The sequence below is a fragment of the Protopterus annectens genome, chromosome 11.part0 (assembly GCF_019279795.1).
Source record: "Protopterus annectens isolate FY-2018-M chromosome 11.part0, PAN1.0, whole genome shotgun sequence".
NCBI lineage: Eukaryota > Metazoa > Chordata > Ceratodontiformes > Protopteridae > Protopterus > Protopterus annectens.
In genome coordinates this window covers 1111415209-1111438641 of record NC_056745.1, presented here as the reverse complement: position 1 = coordinate 1111438641, position 23433 = coordinate 1111415209, and the positions used below count along the sequence as shown (strand labels likewise).

General features: G+C 39.8%; 1 protein-coding gene across 1 annotated transcript in view; it reads right to left on the bottom strand.

Moving 5' to 3' along the window:
• The window catches only part of LOC122815717 (aldo-keto reductase family 1 member B1-like), a 333761-nt gene that overhangs the window by 230889 nt on the left and 79439 nt on the right, over positions 1-23433 (bottom strand). Inside the window, exons 4-5 of the mRNA XM_044088465.1 lie at positions 18927-19004; positions 4127-4249 (exon numbers count right to left, since the gene is read on the bottom strand). Coding sequence (XP_043944400.1) covers positions 4127-4249; positions 18927-19004 — 201 coding nt within the window. The remainder of the gene's footprint in view (positions 1-4126; positions 4250-18926; positions 19005-23433) is intronic.

Below are 23433 nucleotides of genomic sequence, written 5' to 3'. Positions count from 1 at the left end.
CACGCCACAACAAGTACAAATATGACTCTTTCATTGTCCATGTTGGAGTGAATGACTTGAGACGTACCTCCCTGGACTACAAGAAAAGAGACAAGGAAGAGCTCTCGGATCATGTGCCCAGGCAGGTATGACCCTAGCCCTGAGTAGCATCCTGCCTTCCCCAGAATGATACCACAGTATAAGGACAAAAAGATTGACTTCAACAATTGGCTAAGCTTCTGGTGTCATTCAAAGGGGATCCAGTATCCGTCTGCCTGGGACGACATGATCGACAGACCATGATGCTTTGCCAGAGATGATCTGCACCTGTCGCCCCTGGGATTCAGCTTACTGGCTAAGGCCCTTGCCACCCCTATAGTGCCTTTTTTAGGCAAAGTTCAAAGGACAAAACCACCACCATAACAGGTACAAGTATTCAAAATCTGAAGGTAATGCTGCTCAATACTAGAAGTCTAAACCTCAAAATGCACTCTCTCGAGACATTCATAAAAATGGAGAACATCGATATCTGTGCAGTAACTGAGACCTGGTTCAAGGCTCCAGAGAGCACCCCTGCAATACCAGGCTACAACTCTTACAGCACTTTTTGGCCACCAAACCAGGACCGAAATACTAAAGGTGGAGGAGTGTCCATATTCACCAAGGATATTCACAACACCAGGCTAGTTGCCCAACACAATGCATCTGAAATTCTCCAGGTGCAAGTAACACTAGGTAAGACTGCAATCCAAATTGTAGCTTGCTACAGATCTCCCATCATGCCCCAAGATTCTCACTACACCTTTCTAAACATACTGAAAAATATTAAAATACAACCAAACACACTAATACTGGGTGATTTCAACTACCCTCCCATTAACTGGGAAAACTACTCGTGTACCAACCCGTTTGCCCAACGGTTCTTGGAATTCATCAATGCCAATGCCCTGGATCAACTAATCCTTAGTCCCACCAGGGGCTCCAATATCCTATACTTGGTCATTACCAACATGGGAAATCGATGTTCCACACCTATGATCACCCCCTCGTTGGTCAGGCCTAACCATAAGCTAATCACCCTTGACATCCACATCCCACCCCCACCCCCCAGTAAGGAAACCTCCATAAAAAAACTTCTCTACAGCCAACTTCATGCTACTCAAGTCAGAAGTGACAAACTTCATGACACCCATGCAGACGGGAACTGAAAGTTCAACTGCTGAATCCTGCACTAAGGCACTGTATGAGCACATCCACTTGTGCATGAATCGTGCCATCCCCAACAGAACCAAGATGCTCTCCTCCAAAAGAAGGAAGCCAATCTGGTGGTCCTTTGCCATAAACAAACTTTACAACAAAAGGAAGAAACTGTTGCAGAAAAGAGAAAAATCCCAGGATGCAGAAAACTCCCTTAACAGCCTCAGTAAGAAGCTGAGATCCCTCATAAAATCCTCCAAAGCTAGTTACAAAAATAAAATTGGCAAAGATTCCAAAGACAACCACAAGGCATTCTATAGCTATGTCAAGAATCTAAATGGCAATTCTCAGACCTGCTCTGAGTTACAACAGAATGGCATTAAATATACTGATCCCAAAGATATTGCCAATATCCTGGCAGATCGATTCAGTGCAAACTTCACCCCCCTCTCACCCCCTAAAGGGCCCATCTCAATACCGAAAGATTGCCAAATTCTAGTAATAACGGCCACACAGGTAAAAAAACGCACTCTCCAAAGCTAAGAATACAACATCCATGGTATCAGACAACATCCCAGATTGTGTACTACATTGACTACAAAATGAACTGGCACCTCACCTAAGTGTCATGTTTAATCATAGCCTCACCTCACTGAGTGGCGCACAGCTACAGTTATCCCACTCCACAAGGTGGGATCCACCTTGGATCCTGGGAACTACCACCCCATCAGTCTGACGCGACTGATCTGCAAGGCCATGGAATGTATTATCATGGAACTTATAAACAAAGACATTGGCAACCTTCAAACACTGGACCTCAGTTTGGGTTCGTGAAGGGCCGATCTTGTCTCTTGAATCTGATTGACTTCTTTGAATCAGTCTCCAGAGCCGTGGGCAAGGGTAAGGTGGACCACCTATCTGGACCTCGCCAAGGCCTTCGACACCATCCCCCACTCTGGAATCATAGATAAACTTACTAAGCTGAGCATTAATCCCTACTTTACTCGATGGGTTGCCAACTGGCTTACCGACAGAAACCACACTGTAAAAGTGGCCGACTCCAAATCCAGCTCCAGACAAGTGACAAGTGGAGTCCCTCAGAGTTCAGTCCTGGGACCGCTCTTGTTTGGCATCTACTACTCTGAAGTACAGGCCAACACTAAGGGACTCTGGCTAATAAAGTTTGCACATGACTAAAAACTGGGGAGCCATTATTGAATCCTCAAATGATGTGGATATTCTACAAAAGAGCGTTACAGAAACAGATGCTTGGTGCCAGAACCATGAACTCAAGCTCAATGCCAAGAAATGTATAGTTATCCCCTTTGGGAAAAAATATGTAATATAAATAGGTGGCAGTACACTACACACTGAAAGTGTGATAAGAGACTTAGGGACGCAAGTGGACGGTGGTCTCACCTTCGCTAGCCACATCGCCACAACAGTCAGGAAATCCTTCTATGTGGCACACCTCATCACTAAGGACTTTTCATCCAGAAAAAACAAGGTCATTGTCCCACTGTACTCATCCCTCATTTGATCCATTATAGAATACAATGTCCCGTTTGGTATGTACCTCTCAAGACATCTGCAACAACTGGAAAGGCCGCAGAAATACCTCACTAAAAGAATCACAGGCCTAAAGCAGATGCCCTATGCTGACCGTCTAAAAAAAACTCCACCTATACTTGGTCGTATATCATCTACTCAGAGGCGATCTCTGCTTAACATACAAGGTCATATCAAACTCAGAGCTGTTGGACATGCTACACTTAAAGAAATCCCAATCCCTCAGAGACACATGCTCCAGGGATCTAAACCTTGTCATCACAATGAACAAAACATGCTGGAGGGATAGGTTCCTGACCCAGAGACTCCCCAGATTCTGGAATAGACTGCCCATACATGTCAAGCAGAGGGCCTTTTTGGCCCTCTTCAAAAGGAACCTTGATGATTGGATGGGAGATAGGAAATTCATCCCGGGGATCACGTCAGTCACCCTACTAGACAGGGGTCCAGGGAAGTAAATACGGTGGGAAGAAATAGCCAGAGAATTGTTATGGCTAGGCTTGTATAGGCCCTAGGACCGATAGCCTAGTACCAACCTATGAACCTATGTTATCCCACCTATAACAAACAAAATTAAGCTGTCATTTCAGACTATGCCTTCTTTTGGTGAATTAATGTTGAATCATTTGCTGCTACCCAAACATACTCCTGTTCCTCTGACATGATGCGTACATGAGGTATAAGCTTCACAAATGACTAAGGCTCAGATTATTTTTTTGCTTGAATATAGTTTGAAAATTTAAACTGTATCACATATAAAATTTCATTGGTCTTGTGCCTATACAATACTTTGGAGCTGCAACACTTTTTTAAAGAATAAACTTAATTACTGTCACAAACAGGAGGGTTAAATTAATTCTGTTATTCCTTCTGATGAGGTGCAAATGCCAACAGGCATCAATTTATTAAGCAATAACAGCCAAATGACTCCAATTCACACCTTTAAACTGGCTGCCTTCACAGATTACAATGTCTTTGCAATGAGAAAAGAGCTTGCCTCCAGCTATGAAATACAGATAAAAAACAACAGATAATGAAATAAAAATGTTAGCTTCAAACTGATGCAAGGGCTGGCTTATAATGGATCATTGTGCTAAAAAGGACAATTTACCAAAAGAAAATACTTGTATCTTCACATACAGTGACCAAGAAATAGAAGTAGGAGAGATTAGTGGCAATTATGTTTGCTGAACAATTTAATTTACTGTGTTACTCATAACTGACTTTCTCAAACACTGATTGGGCTAAGTAGTATTTTTAGGATACTCTCTAAATGCAGTCCACTTATGATCATATATTTAGTAGACCTAGATTCACTGTCTCAATCTGTGAATAAGACACTAATTCTTGATAAAATTACCACTTTTGTGGCGACATATACCTGATTATTGGCTGGTTTGTATTTCAGTCCTGGTTTGTTCAAGATCCTCTCTATTTGTTCATGGTTGAAGTTAGAGATTCCTATGGCTTTTACCATGCCCGCATCCACCAATTCTTCCATGGCCTATTTAAAGCAAAATTCAATCAGTTTTTTAACACTGAACAATAAAAATAAGAAAGAAACACACTTGGCACAATTACAGCTTTCATGAGTGGAAACATGACTACTTACTATGGCAATGCTAAAACAGGTAAAAGACGAGTAAACAAAATTTTTATACATTTTTTAATAGACTGTGTCTCGGTTTAGGAGCCTCGTCAAAATATGCCAAGGATATCCCTCTACGTTACAATGTGGAAAAGACATACTGCACAAAACCAGTGTGCCACACAATCACAGCTCTTAAGGCAAAATAACATACCCAACACACTAGTAATAGGTGACTCTATAGTCAGGCACACTGACGTCACACTCACTAGGCTATACAAGGAGAAGGTTACTGTTAGCTTCCTGTCGGGTGCCAGGATCTGCCACATAACACAAGCACTCAGGTCACTCCAGAACAAGTACAAAAATGACTCTGTCATTGTCCATGTTGGTGTGAATGACCTGAGCCGTACCTCCCTGGACTACATGAAAAGAGACATGGAAGAGCTCTCTGATCACGTAGCCCAGGCCGGTATGACCCTGACCCTGAGTAGCATCCTGCCCTCACCAAGAATGATACCACGGTATAAAGAAAAAATTATCAGTTTCAACAATTGGCTAAGTTTCTGGTGGCATTCAAAGGGGATCCAGTGTCTATCCGCCTGGGATGACATGCTCAACAAGCCATGCTGCTTCACTAGAGACGGCTTGCACCTGTCACCCTTAGGCTTTTGAATACTGGCCAAGGCTCTTGCCACCCCCATAGTGCTTTTTTTAGGCAAGGCTCAAAAGACAAACCACTGCCATAAATAGCACATGTAACAAAAAACTGAGGGTAATGCTACTCAATGCCAGAAGTCTAAACTTCAAAATGCATGCAGTCGAGGCACTCCTCAGTATGGAGAAAATCAATATATGTGCAGTAACAGAAACCTGGTTTAAGGCTCCAGAGAGCACCCCAACACCAACAGGCAACAACTCATACCATACATTTCGGCCACAGAACCCGGACCGAAATACAAAAGGCAGGGGCGTATCCATATTCATTAAGGATACCCACACCTACAGGTTAGTGACACAGCATGATGCTTCAGAGATCATCCACGTGCAACTAACAATGGGCAAAACTGCAATTCAAATTGTAGCTTGCTACAGATCACCCACCATGTCCCAGGACCCCCATTCTGCATTTCTGGAAACACTGGGAAAGATAAAGGTCCTACCAAACACCCTAATAGTGGGTGATTTCAATTACCCAAACATTAACTGGGAGAACTACTCAAGTACTAACTCCCTTGCCCAAAATTTCCTAGACTTTATAAACTTAAACTCCCTGGATCAACTGGTCAACACTCCCACCAGAGGTGACACCGACATGGGCGACCGGTGTTCCACACTGGAGGTCAACCCCTGCTGGTTAGATCTGACCATAAACAAATCACTTTGGATATCCACATTCCGTCCCCACCCCGGTCAAGGAAACCACCATGAAATACTTTTAAAAAGCAAATTTCATGTTACTTAAGACCGAGGTGGAAAGTTTCTAAGCCCCCATGCTAAAGGATTACACTATCCAAGCTGCAAAATCCTTTACTAATGCATTCTACGAGCACCAACAAGAATGCATGGATTGTGCTATCCAAAGCAAAACCAAGACTCACTCCTCCAAGAAAAGGAAAACAGTTTGGTGGACCCATGCCATAAACAAGCTATACAACAGAAGGAGGAAACTAGTACAGTAAAGGGCAAAATCCCAAGAAGGTAAGACATCTCTGATCAGTATCAGCAAGAAACTATGATCCCTCATAAAATCATCCAAGGCTAGCTTCGAAAGCAAAATTGCCAAGGACTCCAAAAATAACCACAAGTCATTCTTTAGCTATGTCAAGAATCTACGTTTCAATGCTCAGATCTGCTCAGAGTTAGTGCAGAATGGCACAAAATACACTGAACCGACTGATATCACCAACATCTTGAGAGACAGGTTCAGTGCAAACTTCACCCCCCTCTCACCCCCAAAAGGGCCCATGACCATACCAGAAGAATGTAGAACCCCTGAAATCACAGACACTCAGGTTAAAACAGCCCTCTCCAAAGCCAAAAACACAGCATCAATGGGACTGGATGGTGTCCCAGGCTGTGTCCTACACGAGCTCAACGACGAACTAACCCCTCACCTAAACACACAGTTCAAACTCAGCCTCTCCACAGGCTATGTACCCACAGAGTCACACACAGCAATGGTTATTCCGCTCCACAAAGGTGGAGCCACAACAGACCCTGGGAACTATCGCCCTATAAGTCTGACTACCTTGGTCTGCAAGGCTATGGAGCGCATCATCATGGAACTCATTAAGAGAGACATTGGGAACCTCCAAACACTGGACCCTACCCAGTTCGGCTTTGTTAAGAGCAGATCATGCCTTCTAAACCTGGTGGACTTTTTTGAGACAGTTATCAAGGCTATAGATGAGGGAAAGGTGGGATACACAGCCTACCTAGGTCTCTCAAAAACCCCTATGTCACAAGATGGGTTGCCAACTGGCTCACGGACAGAACCCACATGGTGAAAGTTGCAGGAGCTAGGTCTGACTCTAAACCGGTTACAAGTGGCATTCCCCAGGGCTCAGTTCTAGGACCCCTCCTGTTCGGCATATACTTCTCAGAGGTACAGGCAAGCACAGGAGGACTATGGCTGACCAAGTTTGCAGACAACTGCAAATTAGGGGCTATAATTGACTCTCTGGCTGACACAGACATCCTCCAAAAGGTTCTCACTGAGACAGATACCTGGTGTCAAAATCATGGCCTCAAGCTAAATGCCAAAAAGTGTATAGTCATCCCCTTTGGAAAAAACAAAGTACCCACAAACTACCACATAGGTGGTATCCCCTAAATACGGAAGACATAATAAGGGATCTGGGGACCCAAGTAGATAGTAGTCTCTCCTTTGATAATCACATTGCCAAAGTGGTTAGAAAATCCTTCTATGTGGCCCACCTAATCACAAAAGGGTTCGCATCCAGATCAAAAGAGGTCATTGTACCCCTCTACTCATCACTCATCAGACCCATTGCAAAGTAAAATGCCCCATTTGGGATGTACCTTACAAGGCACCTGCAACAGCTGGAAAGACTACAGAAGTACCTCACCAAAAGGATCACTGGCCTCAAACAGATGCCCTATGCAGCTCGACTGAAGAAACTCCAGCTGTACTCGGTTGCATACCGCCTAATCAGAGGTGATCTCTGCCTGACATACAAGGCCATGTCCAACCCAGAATTGATGGACATGCTCCACCTAAAGAAAACCATATCCCCTCAAGCCACACGCTCTAGGGATCTAAACCTCACCACAACAATAAATAGGACGTGCTGGAGGGATAGATTCCTGCCCCAGAGACTTCCCATGCTTTGGAACAAGATTCCAATCTACATTAGGCAGAGCTCCTCACTAACACTCTTCAAGAGAAACCTTGATGAGTGGATGGGAAACAGAAAGTTTACCCCGGGGATCGCTTCAGTGGCTCTGCTGGACAGAGGCACAGGGAACTAATCTAAGGGAGTGGCGAAAGCCAACACATTCTGGCTAGGCTTATAAATGCCTTTGGGCAGATAGCCTAGTACCTACCTTCGAACCTATGAACCTAAATGCCTCTGTAGACAAAATGCTTGTCCCTGGTGCACAGAGAATGAAGAAGGCAAAACTCTACCATCACAAAAAAAAAAAACCTCAACATCTAATTAACAAGCTCACAAAACAGGCCTTTCAAGTGTCCTCTACCATACACTATCTGACATTAATGTTCCTCCTGTCAGTTTGGATTATGTTATTCATGCATTTAGACTGATCAAAGCACAGGACCTTTTCCAGGCATGGATAATAATAATAATAATAATGCAGCAGAGGCAGCTTACATAAATCTCATGTATACAAATCAATCAGGTAAAACTGATTTAGCTGCTGAAATGACTTAGCATTGCGTTTTCAACTTTATGCAGTCCATCTTCCTTGATGCTAAATTCCACTTTTTTCTGCCAAAGGGTTGTACCACAGTACATCATAAACTGCACTGCAGAAATGAGTATGGAACAGCAGGATTTCTGGGTAATCACAGTACATACTAGTATATGCACCAATTCATTAATATAAGCAAGCAAAATCTGTTCTTCGCATTTCCATATGCACGGAAGATCAAAACAGTATAACATTTTGCTAGCTTATAGCATTACAGATTGTGAATTTATTTTTCCTGGAAGAATGGATAATTTCTGTCCTCACTGATTATTCCATACAACAACAATATGACTCTGTAATGCAGTGTACTGGAAAAACATGGCATTCCATGAAGCTGGCATTTTAGTACCTAGTTCTTATTCCCCTGAACTTTTATTTCGTTTTATATTCTGTACTTGTAAACCCAGTAGTCCATTATTTGGGGTACTGCACTGAAATGCTTACAATTGATTTTAAATTTGTTATAACTATACCACAGCAATAAATGGAAATTAGAACTTGGAAAATATTAAGAAAAAGTTTAATTAATTCATAACCTACACTAGTAGTTGATATGTTATGCTGCTATACACGTGCACTAAAATAAATTATAACTGAGCCACAGTAATAACTGGAAGTTATAATGGAAGTTTCCAAAGTATCAGCTCATGCAAAACTAATTTATAATTGCAAATTAGATTTATTTTTACTTATTTTTAAATAACTATAAAAGTCATGTCCATGGCAATATCAATGTGTATTTACTTAATTAGAACTATCAAATTTTGCTTCCTTAAATTATTTAAGGGAAAACCTTAAAATGTATGTCAACTTAATAACTGGGTAAGTGGGCTGGTTAGAGACATTCTTCAGCCATAAATCAGACTCTTTGAGGCCAAATACATAAAATTACAGCAGCAATGTGGATACAGATTGTAGTTCATACATAGTTATGATATACAGAAACCACTGCAAGGTATTCAGTGCTTATAAAATTAAAATATTAAGTTATTAGACAGTCAATCAACAGATCAATAAAAAAGGAAACCTGTATTGAGTATTTTCAAGCATAATTAACAGACACCCATAATTAACAGTGGACTATGCTATGTTGCCATTTTAATTACTCTCCTGAAGGCATGTGTAGGTGGCTTCATTGGTTAGATGTTCTTTTAGGTTAGTCTTAAATGTTGGTAGTGTGTGTAATGTCTACTGGCAGGTAATTCCAACTGGAAAGATGCGACTTGGTTAATGCCCTCTCCCCTATAGAAGTTCTGAAGAGAGGTTTAAATGCAGATGAGGAGTCTTCAGGGTTGCCCATAAGGGAGTAAGAGTAAGTCTGCTATCTAATACGCAGTTTTAAACTAAAAAAAAACTCCAAATCCAAAAGCTGAGAAAGACAAGGAACTGCAAAATGGATAGCGTAGCTTCACTTTAATCACCACTTTTGTCAAATTACTTCTTCAGAACCACATAACCAATACAAAAACCCAACAAAATATATACACTCCCTAATTATAAATAAACCTTTTTTTTGGTTTATTTGGTTTTGTTACACCAATTGGTCCTTGTGGTTATTAATTTTGGTTTGGTGCTGCCATGGCTGAGATTCAGACTGATCCTTTGGCATATTTGAGTCTTTATAGCATTTCGGATACTCCAGATATCCATTTAACTCATTTACTGTTGATGACTTTGGGAGATATACAAAAGTCATTGAAATTATTAATGAAAGAACATTCCAAAGAAGGGAAGAGAGAGACCGTATGCATTGGCTCGGATGACGATGCCCAAACAGTGATTGAGGTCAGTACGAGAAAGTCAACTGCCAAGGCATTTGACATGAATAATTCCCAAGGTCAAAGGGCTGAAAAGCCGGTTCCCAGTTATGCGAACATTGCAGCAGTATTAACAGACTGTGCCGATCCTTTCACTAACAACAAGAGGTTGGTTAATCCTGTTGAAAGGTCTCTTTATAAAGAACAATGTGAACTTTTAGACAAACTGTTGAAAAAATATAACAGCTTACACATTGAAAATAAATATTTTGTGAAATGCATTGAATTGGGGATAGTCTCTTAAGGTTTGCGGTTTTTCAAATGTCCAAATGGGGTTCAAGTTAAAGACTCATTTTTCAGCACATTGCAGCAATTTTTCAATTCCGCTGGTATTGAGTTTTTGAAACTCCTTCTTGAGCGGAATAGAAGCATCATGAAATACATTAAAGGGGAAATAACTAAAGCTGAACACGCTATTGAGGCTAAGTTTCAATTTAAGTTTTGTGAAAGAGCTGAGCATGCCACCTTACTGATATGACATTGGTCAACATGAGAAAATGTTGATTGAGCGGAAAAACAAAAAATTAGAACGAGATGTAGCTGCATACAATATGGGCATTTCATGACTATTCCATGTTTTTTAGGCATGAGAAAAAGAATTACAGCGGGATGGGTACAAGGAAAACAACTTTTCAGCCAGTCCACCTTAAACAGAGTCACTGGAGGACTTCCCTTAACCAAACAGAAGGTACATATCTGGGAACAGAAGGTTTTGGAACTGCCAGTGATTGTGAAATTAGCAGTGTTTCTGAGTGTGAAGATGGCACTGTTGGTGATGGCAGCTCTAAGAGCGGTGCATCTAATTTTGTCACTAATAGAGTTGAAAATGAGAAGGGGGCAAAGCAAAAAGTTTTTGGGAGTTCCAAAAAGGAACAGAGACTCCCAAAGCAACAAAAACGATGAGAAAGAAAGGAAGGATGATGTCGGAATCATCCACTGACAACGATTAAGCAATAGTAGGTCAGATGGGGACATTTTAAATCTGTCTTGCTTTGAATTAAGTGATATGCATACAAAAGTATTAAATCTGGGCCTACATTTTATCCCTAGTAAAGGGGCAAATATTACTGACACAATTTTAGATTTAAAGAAATGTACAAGAAAATTTTAATTTAAAGTACATTTTGAAAGATGTCAAAGAAAGTGACTCTGTTTTTTAAACCTTTTTGTTATAATCCTGTATTGTTACATACTATTCAAGTGTTTAAAACTTCTTGTGAAAAAGAACTGAGGGAAATGTTGGGTCATAAAAATAATCATTACTACAACAATTTAAGTTTTGATACGAGAATGGCTATGAAAGAATTATCTGACATCAAAGAATATAGAATAATGAAGAGTGACAAGGGCAGCATGTTGGTATTAAGGAATCAAAGTGATTATATTAACAAGATGGAAGTTATGTTAAAAATGAATGTGACTATATTAAAGTTGGATTTAGTGACATAACCAAATGTTTTAAATATGTTTCTGACTTTCTTTATGACAATTTGATGTGTGGCAATTTAGTTTCGACTATGTATAATTTTTGCAATGTAGAATATCCGAAAGTGGGGGTTATGTTTGGTATTCCCAAAACTCATAAAAGTCTAACTAACCCCCCCTTTCAGACCCATTATCTCTGCTCCTAGTTATGTTACTAATGGAATTTCCATGATGGTTGATGTACTATTAAAGTTGTTAGTTTCCAAGATGGATTCCTTTTTAAAGGATTCCTGGGATTTTTTAGACAGCATTAAGGTGGTTAATGAGAAACAGACATTTGATCCAGAGCAACATATAATGTTTACAATTGATGTTGTTTCCTTATATACCTCTATACCCCACTACAAGGACATTGATTACGTCAGGGCTTATTTACATCAATATACCAATATGGACAACACAGAAATTAATTTTTATTGTGATGCCTTAGAAGTGCTTTTGGAGAGCAATTTTTTTGTACTTAACTAACAGTACTATAAACCAGTAAATGGGGTGGCTATGGTTCCCCAGTAGCCCCCGCCTTTGCTCATATAGTGATGGGGTGGTGGGAATACACTATATTGGAACCTTCGAAAATAGAATTTAACGTAACATATTAAAAGAGATTTATAGATAATTACTTTTTTATAGCAACTGGTGGATTACAAGAAGTCATTATGATTTGTAACAAATTAAATGAAGTTTCTGACTTCTTATAGTTTGTTTTGGGAGAGAGAGGAAGTTGTGTCAATTTCTTGGATGTTCGGTTAATATGGGATAATGTATGCAAAAAATTCCATAGCAACATTTTTAGGAAGAAGACTTTCATGAATAGTTATGTACATGCGACCAGTCAACACCCCAAATTTATTAGAAATAACATACCCAAGGGTCAGTTCATCAGAGCTAGCAGGATGATAAGTGAAGATCAATTGCTGGCAGATGAATTTGAATATATTATACACTTATTCAAAGACAGAGGATACCAGGATGCTTTTTGAGGGAGTCAGCAAAAGGCATATGGGATCAAATAGAGACAAAATAAATTCCTATTTTGAAGAAGGGTTTAATGCCCAGTGCAACAAAGACTTCCAACAAAGATGAACCCCTATGTTTTAGTATGGGTATGAATGTTGACAACATCAATATACGTAATATAATAGAACATAATTGGAAGGTTATTGAAGGAAATCACGATTTATCAAATGCAGTAGGAAATAAACCGGTTTGTTTATAGAAATTATTATAATTTCAAAGGGTTGTTTGAAAAAGGAAGGGATATAAACATTACCAGTTTACCCATCAGTCACAAACCTAGAGGTATGTACAAATGTTATGATTGTGATATGTGCAGGTACATTTTAGAGGGACCATACATCCAGCTACCACACATTCCCCACACTATAGGAGTTCCAGGTGTTTTCTGTTGTAAAACTAGGGGGGTGGTTTATGTCGCAGTATGTGACAATTGTCAAGATTTTTATGTTGGGATGACCACCATAAATTTAAATACAAGGATGAGGGAACATGTGTATAATATAAAAAAGAAAGATAAAAATCATGCATTTTATAAACATAGTTTTGAATGTTCTGGTTCAACAAGTTTTTGTTCTCCATTTTGGAGCAATGTGCCAATGATATTTGTGGGGGAGATTTTAAAAATTACTTGGAGCAGAGAGAAGCTAAATGGCAGATCAAGTTACAAGCAGACAAAAGACCTGGCTTGAATGATGCCATTAATGTTAAATGTTTTTAAAAAAATCGTAAATTGCACATTAGAAAATAAAGTGTTGTTTTTATTAAATAGGTCCTAAGTTTGTTATATATTTTTTATGAGTTGGTTGATTTTAAAATGTCATATCATTGTTAATTGGATAATAGATTGTTATTAATTAGGGTGTGTATATATTTTATTGGGTTTTTGTATTGGTTATGTGGTTCTGAAGAAGTCATTTGACGAAAGCAGTGATTAAAGTGAAGCTACGCTATCCATTTTGCAGTTCCTTGTCTTTCTCAGCTTTTGGATTTGGTGTTTTTTTGGTTTATTTGGTTTTGTTACACCAATTAGACTTTGCGGTTATTAGTTTTGGTTTGGTGCTGCCATGGCTGAGATTCAGACTGATCCTTTGGCGGATTTGAGTGTTTATAGCATTTCAGCCACTCCATATATCCATTTAACTCATTTACTGTTGAAGACTTTGGGAGATATACAGAAGTCATTGAAATAATTAATGAAAAAACATTCCAAAGAAGAGAAGAGAGAGACCGTATGCATCGGTTTGGATGACGATGCCTAATTTTTCAGCACATTGCAGCAATTTTTCAATTCCGCTGGTACTGAGTTTTTGAAACGTCTTCTTGAGTGAAATAGAAGCATCATGAAAGACATTAAGGGGGAAATAACTAAAGCTGAACATGCTATTGAGGCTAAGTTTCAGTTTAAGTTTTGTGAAAGAGCTGAGCATGCCACCTTACTGAATGATATTGGTCAACATGAGAAAATGTTGATTGAGAGGAAAAATAAAAAATTAGAACGAGATGTAGCTGCATACAATATGGGCACTGCCTATTCCATCTTTTTTAGGCATGAGAAAAAGAATTACAGTGGGGTGGGTACAAGGAAAACAACTTTTCAGCTAGTCCACCTTAAACAGAGTCACTGGAGGACTTCCCTTAACCAAACGAAAGTTACACATCGGGGAACAGAAGGTTTTGGAACTGCCAGTGATTGTGAAATTAGCAGTGTTTCTGAGTGTGAAGATGGCACTGTTGGTGATGGCAGCTCTAAGAGCGGTGCATCTAATTTTGTCACTAATAGAGTTGAAAATGAGATGGGGGCAAAGCAAAAAGTTTTTGGAGGTTCTGAGAAGGAACAGAGACTCCCAAAGCAACAGAAAACGACGAGAAAGAAAGGAAGGATGATGTTGGAATCATCCACCGACAACGATTAAGCAACAGTAGGTCAGATGGGGACATTTTAAATCTGTCTTGTTTTGAATTAAGTGATATGCATACAAAAGTATTAAAGTTGGGCCTAAATTTTATCCCTAGTAAATGGGCGAATATTACTGACACTATTTTAGATTTAAAGAAATATACGAGAAAATTGAATTTAAAGTACATTTTGAAAGATGTCAAAGAAAGTGATTCTATGTTTTTAAACATTTCTGTTATAATCCTGTATTGTTACATACTATTCAAGTGTTTGAAATTTCTTGTGAAAAAGAATTGAGGGAAATGTTGGGTCATAAAAATAATTATTACTACAACAATTTAAGTTTTGATATGAGAATGGCTATGAAAGAATTATCTGACAACAAAGAAATTAGAATAATGAAGAATGACAAGGGCGGCATGTTGGTATTAATGAATCAAAGTGATTATATTAACAAGATGGGAGTTATGTTAAAAAAATGAATGTGAATACATTAAAGTTGGATTTAGTGACATAACCAAATGTTTTAAACATGTTTCTGATTTATGATAATTTGATGTGTGGCAATATAGATTCGGCTATGTATAATTTTTGCAGTGTGGAATATCCGAAAATGGGAATTATGTTTGGTATTCCCAAAACTCATAAAAGTCTAACTAACCCCCCCTTTCAGACCCATTATCTCTGCTCCTAGTTATGTTACTAATGGAATTTCCATGATGGTTGCTGCACTATTAAACTCGTTAGTTTCCAAGATGGATTCCTTTTTAAAGGCTTTCTGGGATTTTTTTATACAGCATTAAGGTGGTTAATAAGAAAGAGGCATTTGATCCAGAGCAACATATTCTGTTTACAATTGATGTTGTTTCCTTATATACCTCTATACCCCATGACAAGGGCATTGATTACGTCAGGGCTTATTTACATCAATATACCAATATGGACAACACAGAAATTAATTTTTATTGTGATGGCTTAGAAGTGCTTTTGGCGAACATTTTTTTTGTATTTAACAAACAGTACTATAAACAAGTAAAGGGGGTGGCTATGGGTTCCCCAGTAGCCCCTGCCTTTGCTCATATAGTGATGGGGTGGTGGGAACACACTATATTGGAACCTTTGAAAATAGAATTTAACGTAACATATTATAAGAGATTCATAGATTATTTGTTTTTTATAGCAACTGGTGGATTACAAAAAGTCATTATGTTTTGTAATAAATTAAATGAAGTTTCTGACTTCTTACAGTTTGTTTTGGGAGATAGAGGAAGTTGTGTCAATTTCTTGGATATTCGGTTAATATGGGATAATGTATGCAAAAAATTCCATAGCAGCATTTTTAGGAAGAAGACTTTCATGAATAGTTATGAATATGCGACCAGTCAACACCCTAAATTTATTAGAAATAACATACCCAAGGGTCAGTTCATCAGAGCTAGAAGGATGATAAGTGAAATTCAACTGCTGGCACATGAATTTGAATATATTATACACTTATTCAAAGACAGGGGATACCAGGATGCCTTTTTGAGTGAGTTAGCAAAAGACATATGGGATTAAAGAGAGACAAAATATCCCCCTATTTTGAAGAAGGGTTTAATACCCAGTGCAAAAAAGACTTCCAACAAAGATGAACCCCTATGTTTTAGTATGGGTATAACTGTTGACAACATCAATATAAGTAATATAATAGAACGTAATTGGAAGGTTATTGAAGGAAATCACGATTTATCAAATGCAGTAAGAAATAAACCTAAGTTTGTTTATAGAAACGATTATAATTTCAAAGGGTTGTTCGAAAAAGCAAGGGATATAAACATTACCAGTTTACCCATCAGCCACAAACCTAGGGGTATGTGCAAATGTTATGATTGTGCTATGTGGAGGTACATTTTAGAGGGACCATACATCCAGCTACCACACATTCCCCACACTATAGGAGTTCCAGGTGTTTTCTGTTGTAAAACTAGGGGGGGTGGTTTATGTCGCTGTATGTCACAATTGTCAAGATTTTTATGTTGGGATGACCATCAGAAATTTAAATACAAGGATGAGGGAACATATGTATAATATAAAAAAGAAAGATAAAAATCATGCACTTCATAAACATAGTTTTGAATGCTCTGGTTTCAACACGTTTTTGTTCTCCATTTTGGAGCAATGTGCCACTGATATTCGTGGGGAAGATTTTAATGACTTGGAGCAGAGAAAAGCCAAATGGCAGATCAAGTTACAGGCAGACAAAAGACCTGGCTTGAATGATGCCATTAATATTAAATGTTTTTTTTTAAATCTTAAATTGTACATTAGAAAATAAGGTGGTGGTTTTATTAAATAGGTCCTAGTTTTTTATATATTTTTTATGAGTTGGTTGATTTTAAAATGTCATATCATTGTTAATTGGATAATATATTGTTAATTAGGATGTGTGTATATTCTTCTAGGTTTTTGTATTGGTTATGTGGTTCTGAAGAAGTCATTTGACGAAAGCGGTGATTAAAGTGAAGCTACGCTATCCGTTTTGCAGTTTCGTGTCTTTCTCAGCTTTTGGATTTGATGTTTTTTTGGCTTATTTGGTTTTGTTACACCAATTGGACCTTGTGGTTATTAATGCACAGTTTTGTTTACTTATATTGAGCAGCAGTATAAGTAACAAGGTTGCTTTAGTCGTTACTAGTAACCAATGGAAGCCTTTCAAAAGATCAGAGTGATGAGTCCAAGCATCAGGAAGTAGGGTTTTATTTTCAGAGGTCAGTACTTTGTGAGCATTGGGAGTAAGAATGCATCAAGAACAGCTGTATGTCATATGCAACTTTAGGGGTGATAACTTAGTCTAGAGGAGAAGAAAATGGGTAGCACAGCTTTAATTGGGTAAGATTCCTACTGACCACATTACTGGCATGCTGACTGTAAAATAAGGTTTGAGTCTAAAGGAATGCCAAGACACTTTTCCTCATTGATTTCTGGGACAGGGCTGCCTTCATTATTGTTTATTATCCGTGGAGGTTGACCCCTGTAGTTTTTGCATAGATTGAACACCATGATATTACATTTTTTGGATTCACCAGCAGGGGTAAAGCAAGCAAATTCCATTTTGTACTCACAAGCTCTAGTGCTATCCCCCTTGGACATCTATGACTTTAAAATGGACACATCTCTCAAAATGCTGCCCCCCCAAGCACTTAATAAATGCAACAAATAAAGTAACATTTTCAGTTGTCCCCCCTAAAACTATTAAAGATATTGCTTTTAGATAAGCAATATTGTACCTGTTGTGGAAGGCATTTATTTAGCCAGTTGTACACATAATATGACTGAACAAAAAGCCGTATCAAGTACTTTTTTCTGAGCATTACATCATTAGAGTACAAACAGTATGTCTGATAACACCCTTGTTCACCAGAAGCCTTTTGTCATGTGCTCATTACACAATTTAAAGAAAGATGCCTGCCGTTTTTATTAGAGTTTGGCTGCTGCTACTGCTGCAGGGATGGAATTCAGGAGTAGCAGGTCAACTGCGTACATAACTGTACTGGGATCACCAAAGTCTTGAGTATATTTCACTTACTGAGAGAGTGACAAAAGAATGGTGCTGAGCAGAGAACCAGCTGGCACTCTACTATTGAAAATGCTACTATCAGAAACAGTTGTTAGCAAACACCCAGACAGTTCCATTTTCAAAATAGCTTTTAAGCCTTTATATAGCACTACTCCAAAGCTGAGCTTTGCAAAAGTTGTACAGGGTTGTACTCAGTTTCAAGTGCCCTTGTGAACAGCAATACACAATCCCGCTGTGATCTGACTGTAATTGCTATTATTAAATATATTGTTAGTTGCGATGTATACAGCAGTCATGGAGCTGAATGCGTTTCAGAAACCAGGCTGTCCATTGCAGAGAGTGTGATTGTTTGTATGATCACAGACCTCTTTGTAGACTACTTTTTCCGACATTTTTGTTAACGAGCAAAGATAAAGCAATGTCCCTGGCTACATTTATCAAGTTTCATATAAGATAAAGGGCTTGCCTCTGTTTATTCATCATTAATAATGTAATTAACCAACTAAAGACAGCATCAAAGATGTAATAAGTACATACATACATAGTCCACTTGACACAGTTTCAGCAGTGGCCTGGAACTAATATCTGCTTAAAAGACTTACTCAGATCCTCAGAAACAAGGAATCAAACCATGTTTATTACAGGATCTAGATGCAGTACTTGTACACAATCTAAAGCTCCTATATCAAATTGTAACTTCCATTTCCCCCAATCCGAGTTACATGCACCCAGTAAAACCAATGTGATCCTTCCCAGAAGTTAAAGCTCAGAACATTTTATGAAGGGGTGCGGGTTGGGGGGGCATTAAATCTTGAAATCAATGTTTACTATAACTTTCTTAAAACAAATCCTTGGGCTTACCTCCCATGTGTCGACATAATCAGCATCACTTGGAATTGCCAGTCCCCTTTCATCCAAAGGTAAATCTTTATCACCAGCCTACGATAATAAAACAAATCAAAATCAGCAACTCAGTATTTCTAACAGCTTGTTTTTAATTCTAACCATTCTACGTCCTAGTCAAGGGAGACTCTCTCTTGGCTGATAATTTTAGGAAAAGGCTAAAGAAATAGTGCTAGGGTGTGCTTCAGTCATGCTAACACTGGGATGCTTAAACACAGAATTCCATGCAATTAAATATGGAGCTACTTAGTTCACCCAAAAGGACGTGCCCTTTGGTTCCCATTCTGAAATGCTGTTGCCTCACAGCTCTAACATAGACACTGTAGTGTTTATCTAGACAGTAAGTAACAAAGACAAGGGGCATTTAGTGTTGTTTCAATGAGATTTATTTCAACGGGGGCTTCTCTAAAAGAACAGTGTACCACATAGCATGCTAATAATTGTAGCCAGCTCATTAACACTGAATACTATACTTTATATTCAACATAGGTTCATAGATGTGCGCTAGGCTAATGGCCATGGAGTCTTTACAAGCCTAGCCCCAAAAAATTGCCCAGGCATATTGCCACCCAGTGTTAGTTCACAATGCCCCTATCCAGCAGGGCAACTGGAATGATCCCTGGAGTGAGCTTTCTGTTACCCATCCACTCATCATGATTTTTCTTGAAAATGCCAGCAAGGTGCTCTGCTTGACATGAATGAGAAGCTTATTCCAGACTATGGGCAGTCTTTGGAAGATGAACCTGTCCCTCCAGTATGTTCTGTTAATTGTGGTAATGAGGTTGTGATCTCTGGAGTGTGTGGCATGGGGGACTGGGATTTCTTTAGGTGTAGCATTTCAAGTAGGGCTGGGTCGGACATGGCTTTGTAAGTCAAGCAGAGATCACCTCTAAGTAGAAGATAAGAGACTGAGAACAGTTGAAGTTTCTTGAGTCTGTCCATGTAGGACATTTTAAGGCCTAGGATCTTTTTTGTTAGGTACATTTGTGGCCTCTCCAGCTGTTGTAGGTCTCTGGTCAGGTACATGCCAAATGGAGCATTATATTCGATGATTGGTCTAATGAGGGATGAGCAGAGAGGGATGATGACTTCTTTCTTCCTGGATGCGAAACCTTTGGTTATAAAAGATGTGCCACATAGAAGGACTTTCTGACCACAGTGCCAATGTGGTGGTCGAAGGTGAGGTGGCTGTCGACCTGGGTGCCCAGATCTCTTATAATGCCATTTGTGTTCAGTGGACTACCATCGATGTGGTAATTCATGGGAACTGGGTTTTTCCCAAAGGGGATGATGACACCTTTTTGGCACTGAGCTTAAGGCCATGGTTCTGACACCAGTCATTGGTCTCGGAGAGGCTCTTTTGTAGGAAGTCTGCATCACCTGAGGAGTTGATAATGACTCCTAGCTTGCAGTCATCAGTGAACTTGGTCAGCCAAAGTCCTTCTGTGTTGGCCTGGACTTCTGAAAAGCAGATGCCAAACAGGAGAGGGCCCAGGACCATGCCCTGTGAGACTCCACTCATGACTGGTCAACAGTCTGACTTGGAATCCACAACTTTCACTCTGTGGGTCCTGTCTGTGAGCCAGTTTGCAACCCACCTAGTGATATAAGGATTGATAGCTAGTTGTTTTTCAATGATACCTGAGTAGGGTATGGTATCAAAGACCTTGGCCAGGTCAAGGTAGGCTGTATGCACTGCCTTACCCTCATCCACAGCCTTGGTGACTGCCTTGAAGAAGTCAACCAGGTTCAGCAGGCAGGATCTCCCCTTGACAATGCCAAACTGTGTGGGGTCAAGAGATTGCCTACATCTTTGTTAAGCAGGTCCATGATGATGTGCTCCCTAGCTTTGTATACCAGACTCGTCAGGCTAATGGGGCAATAGTTCCCAGGGTCTGTAGTTGTTCCCACTTTATGGAGCGGGATGACTGTAGCATTCGTTGGGGATATAGCCTGAGGCAAGGCTGTGATTGAACAGGGCACACAGATGTGGTCCCAGTTCGTTTTGTAGCTCATGTAGGATGCAGCTAGGGATATTAGCAGGTCCCATGGTTGCTGTATTCTTGGCTTTGGACAGTGCAGCTTTTACCTGTGTCACAGAAATGGGGGGGTGGGTAAAGTTGGCACTGAATCTGTCGGCCAGTATGTTGGCTGTACCTGTTGGCTCAATATGGGAGGTGCCATTGTGCAATAACTCAGAGCATATCTGGGTATTGCCTTTGAGGTTTCTGATATAGCTATAGAAGGCTTTGAGGTTGTCTTTGGTATCAGCCGCAATTCTGCCTTCATAGCTGGCTTTACAGAATTTGATAAGGGATCTCAGATTTTTGATGAGACTGATAAGGGAGGTTTTCCAGTCTTGTGACTTCACTTTTTTCTGCAACAGTTTCTCCCTTCTGTTGTAGAGTTTACTGATGGCTGGGGACCACCAGATTGGTTTCCTTTTTTTGGTCTTAGTTCTATTTGGTATGGCAAGGTTCATGCATTTGTGTACTTGTCTGTACAGTGTATTGGTGTATGATTTGGCAGTCATGCAGCTATTTTCCTTTGGCATGGGTGCCGAGAAGTTAGCCACCTCTGTTTTTAGGAGCCCAAAGTTGACTTTAGAGAAGTTTTTTTAGGGTGGTCACCTTAGCGTGGGGTGTAGGTGAGATGTTCCATGGAGATCAGTTTGTGGTCAGATTTAACCAGGGAGGAATTGACTACAGGTGTGGAGCAATGGTCTCCCACGTTGGTGATAACCAGGTCGAGGATGTTGCTTCCTCTAGTGGGGGGTCAGAATGAGCTGGTCCAGGGTATTGGAAATGATAAATTCCAGAAAGCATTGGGCCTGTACATTGGTACTTGAATAGCTTTCCCAGTTGATGGAAGGGTAGTTGAAGTCACCCAGTATGAGAGTATTGGGCTGAACCTCAATAGATTTCAGGGTGCTTAGGAACTTGCAGTGAGAGTCTAGGGACATGTTTGGGTTTCTGTAGCAGGCTATGAATTGTATCATCTTCTTACCCAGTGTTAGTTGCACCTGAAGTATCTCGGATGCATTTATGCTGGGCTACCAGTCTAGAGGTGTGCATATCCTTTAAGAATATGGAGACACCACCACCTTTGGAGCTTCCGGACATATTCTAGGGCCGAAAGGTATGGAATGAGTTGTAGCATGGCAGCGCAGGGGTGCTTTCTGCCTCTTTAAACCAGGTCTCCATTACAGCACAGATGTCGACATTCTCCATTTTGAGGACAACTTCAAGCGAGTGCATCTTGAGATTTAGAGTTCTAGCATTGAGCAGCATGACCCTCAGATTGCATTTGTTTGTAGCTGTTACAGTGGAATTTTGGTCTTTGGAACACTGCCTAAAAAAGGCACTATAGGGGTGTAGTACCCAGAATCCCAGGGGTGACAGATGCAGGCCGTCTCTGGCAAGGCATCGAGGTCCATCTATCATGTCGTCCCAGGCAGACAGATACTGGATCTCTCTTTTTAAGGGTATAAAACATATACAAACAACACAGTATGAGTTAGCTTAAACTGGTCATTTTAAATTAGCCTTAGTGCTGCATTGTCAGCCACGAGATATTTACATCAAATAAAACTTTTCTTAGATATTTAAAAGCACTTAAACATTTCAAAGTCTGAACGGCTTACACTATGTGTAGCACAGCTCTAAAGTTTCTTACAGCTGGAATCAGGGAAAAAGGCTCAGAATCAGGAACATATTTTAAATATTGAACTTATATACTTTGAAAACTTCTATTACAGCAGGTTTTATATTAGCATGCATTTTCTGAAGGATATGAAGAGTGAAACTCAAAATATTGGACATTTAACGATTTGACAGATGCCACATGCAGTAACAGACCAAAAATAAGGTGCCAAAAAAAAAAAAAAAAAAAAAAAAAACAAAATCAGGGATATTCCACAAAATCAAGGACTCTTCCACCCCACCCCCTCTGTTCTGGCACAAATCTTAATATACTGCAGCATCCATTGGTGACACAGCTTTAGAAGTATCGCTCTATAATTCGTAACCATTACCGTTCTCACAGGCCCTATTTTTCCTGCAAAATGACTGGTCATGACACTTGTAGCTGTTCATCATCATGGGACTTGAACAAGAAGTTATGTACTCACCATAACGTTCGATGTATGTAGTCCATCTTGCCTCACATTCTTACCTGTGGGTTCGGAGCCGAATATTGGCTCCGACTCGGCTGACTTTTCTAGCTCAAATTCTTTTATTGGCTGGGCTAAGCAGGTATCCCATGGTGCAATGCTCCATATCCCCAGATCTAGTTTGCTGCAAAAACTCATTCGTACCCCATGCATACACAACATCCAGGTAAAAGAATAAGCCAAGTAAGGGAACTCTGCAGATGAACAACCTAACCTCCAAATCCTCCTGGAAGGGGGAAGGTGGGAGGGTAAGTAAGAATGTGAGGCGAGATAGACTACATACATCGAACGTTA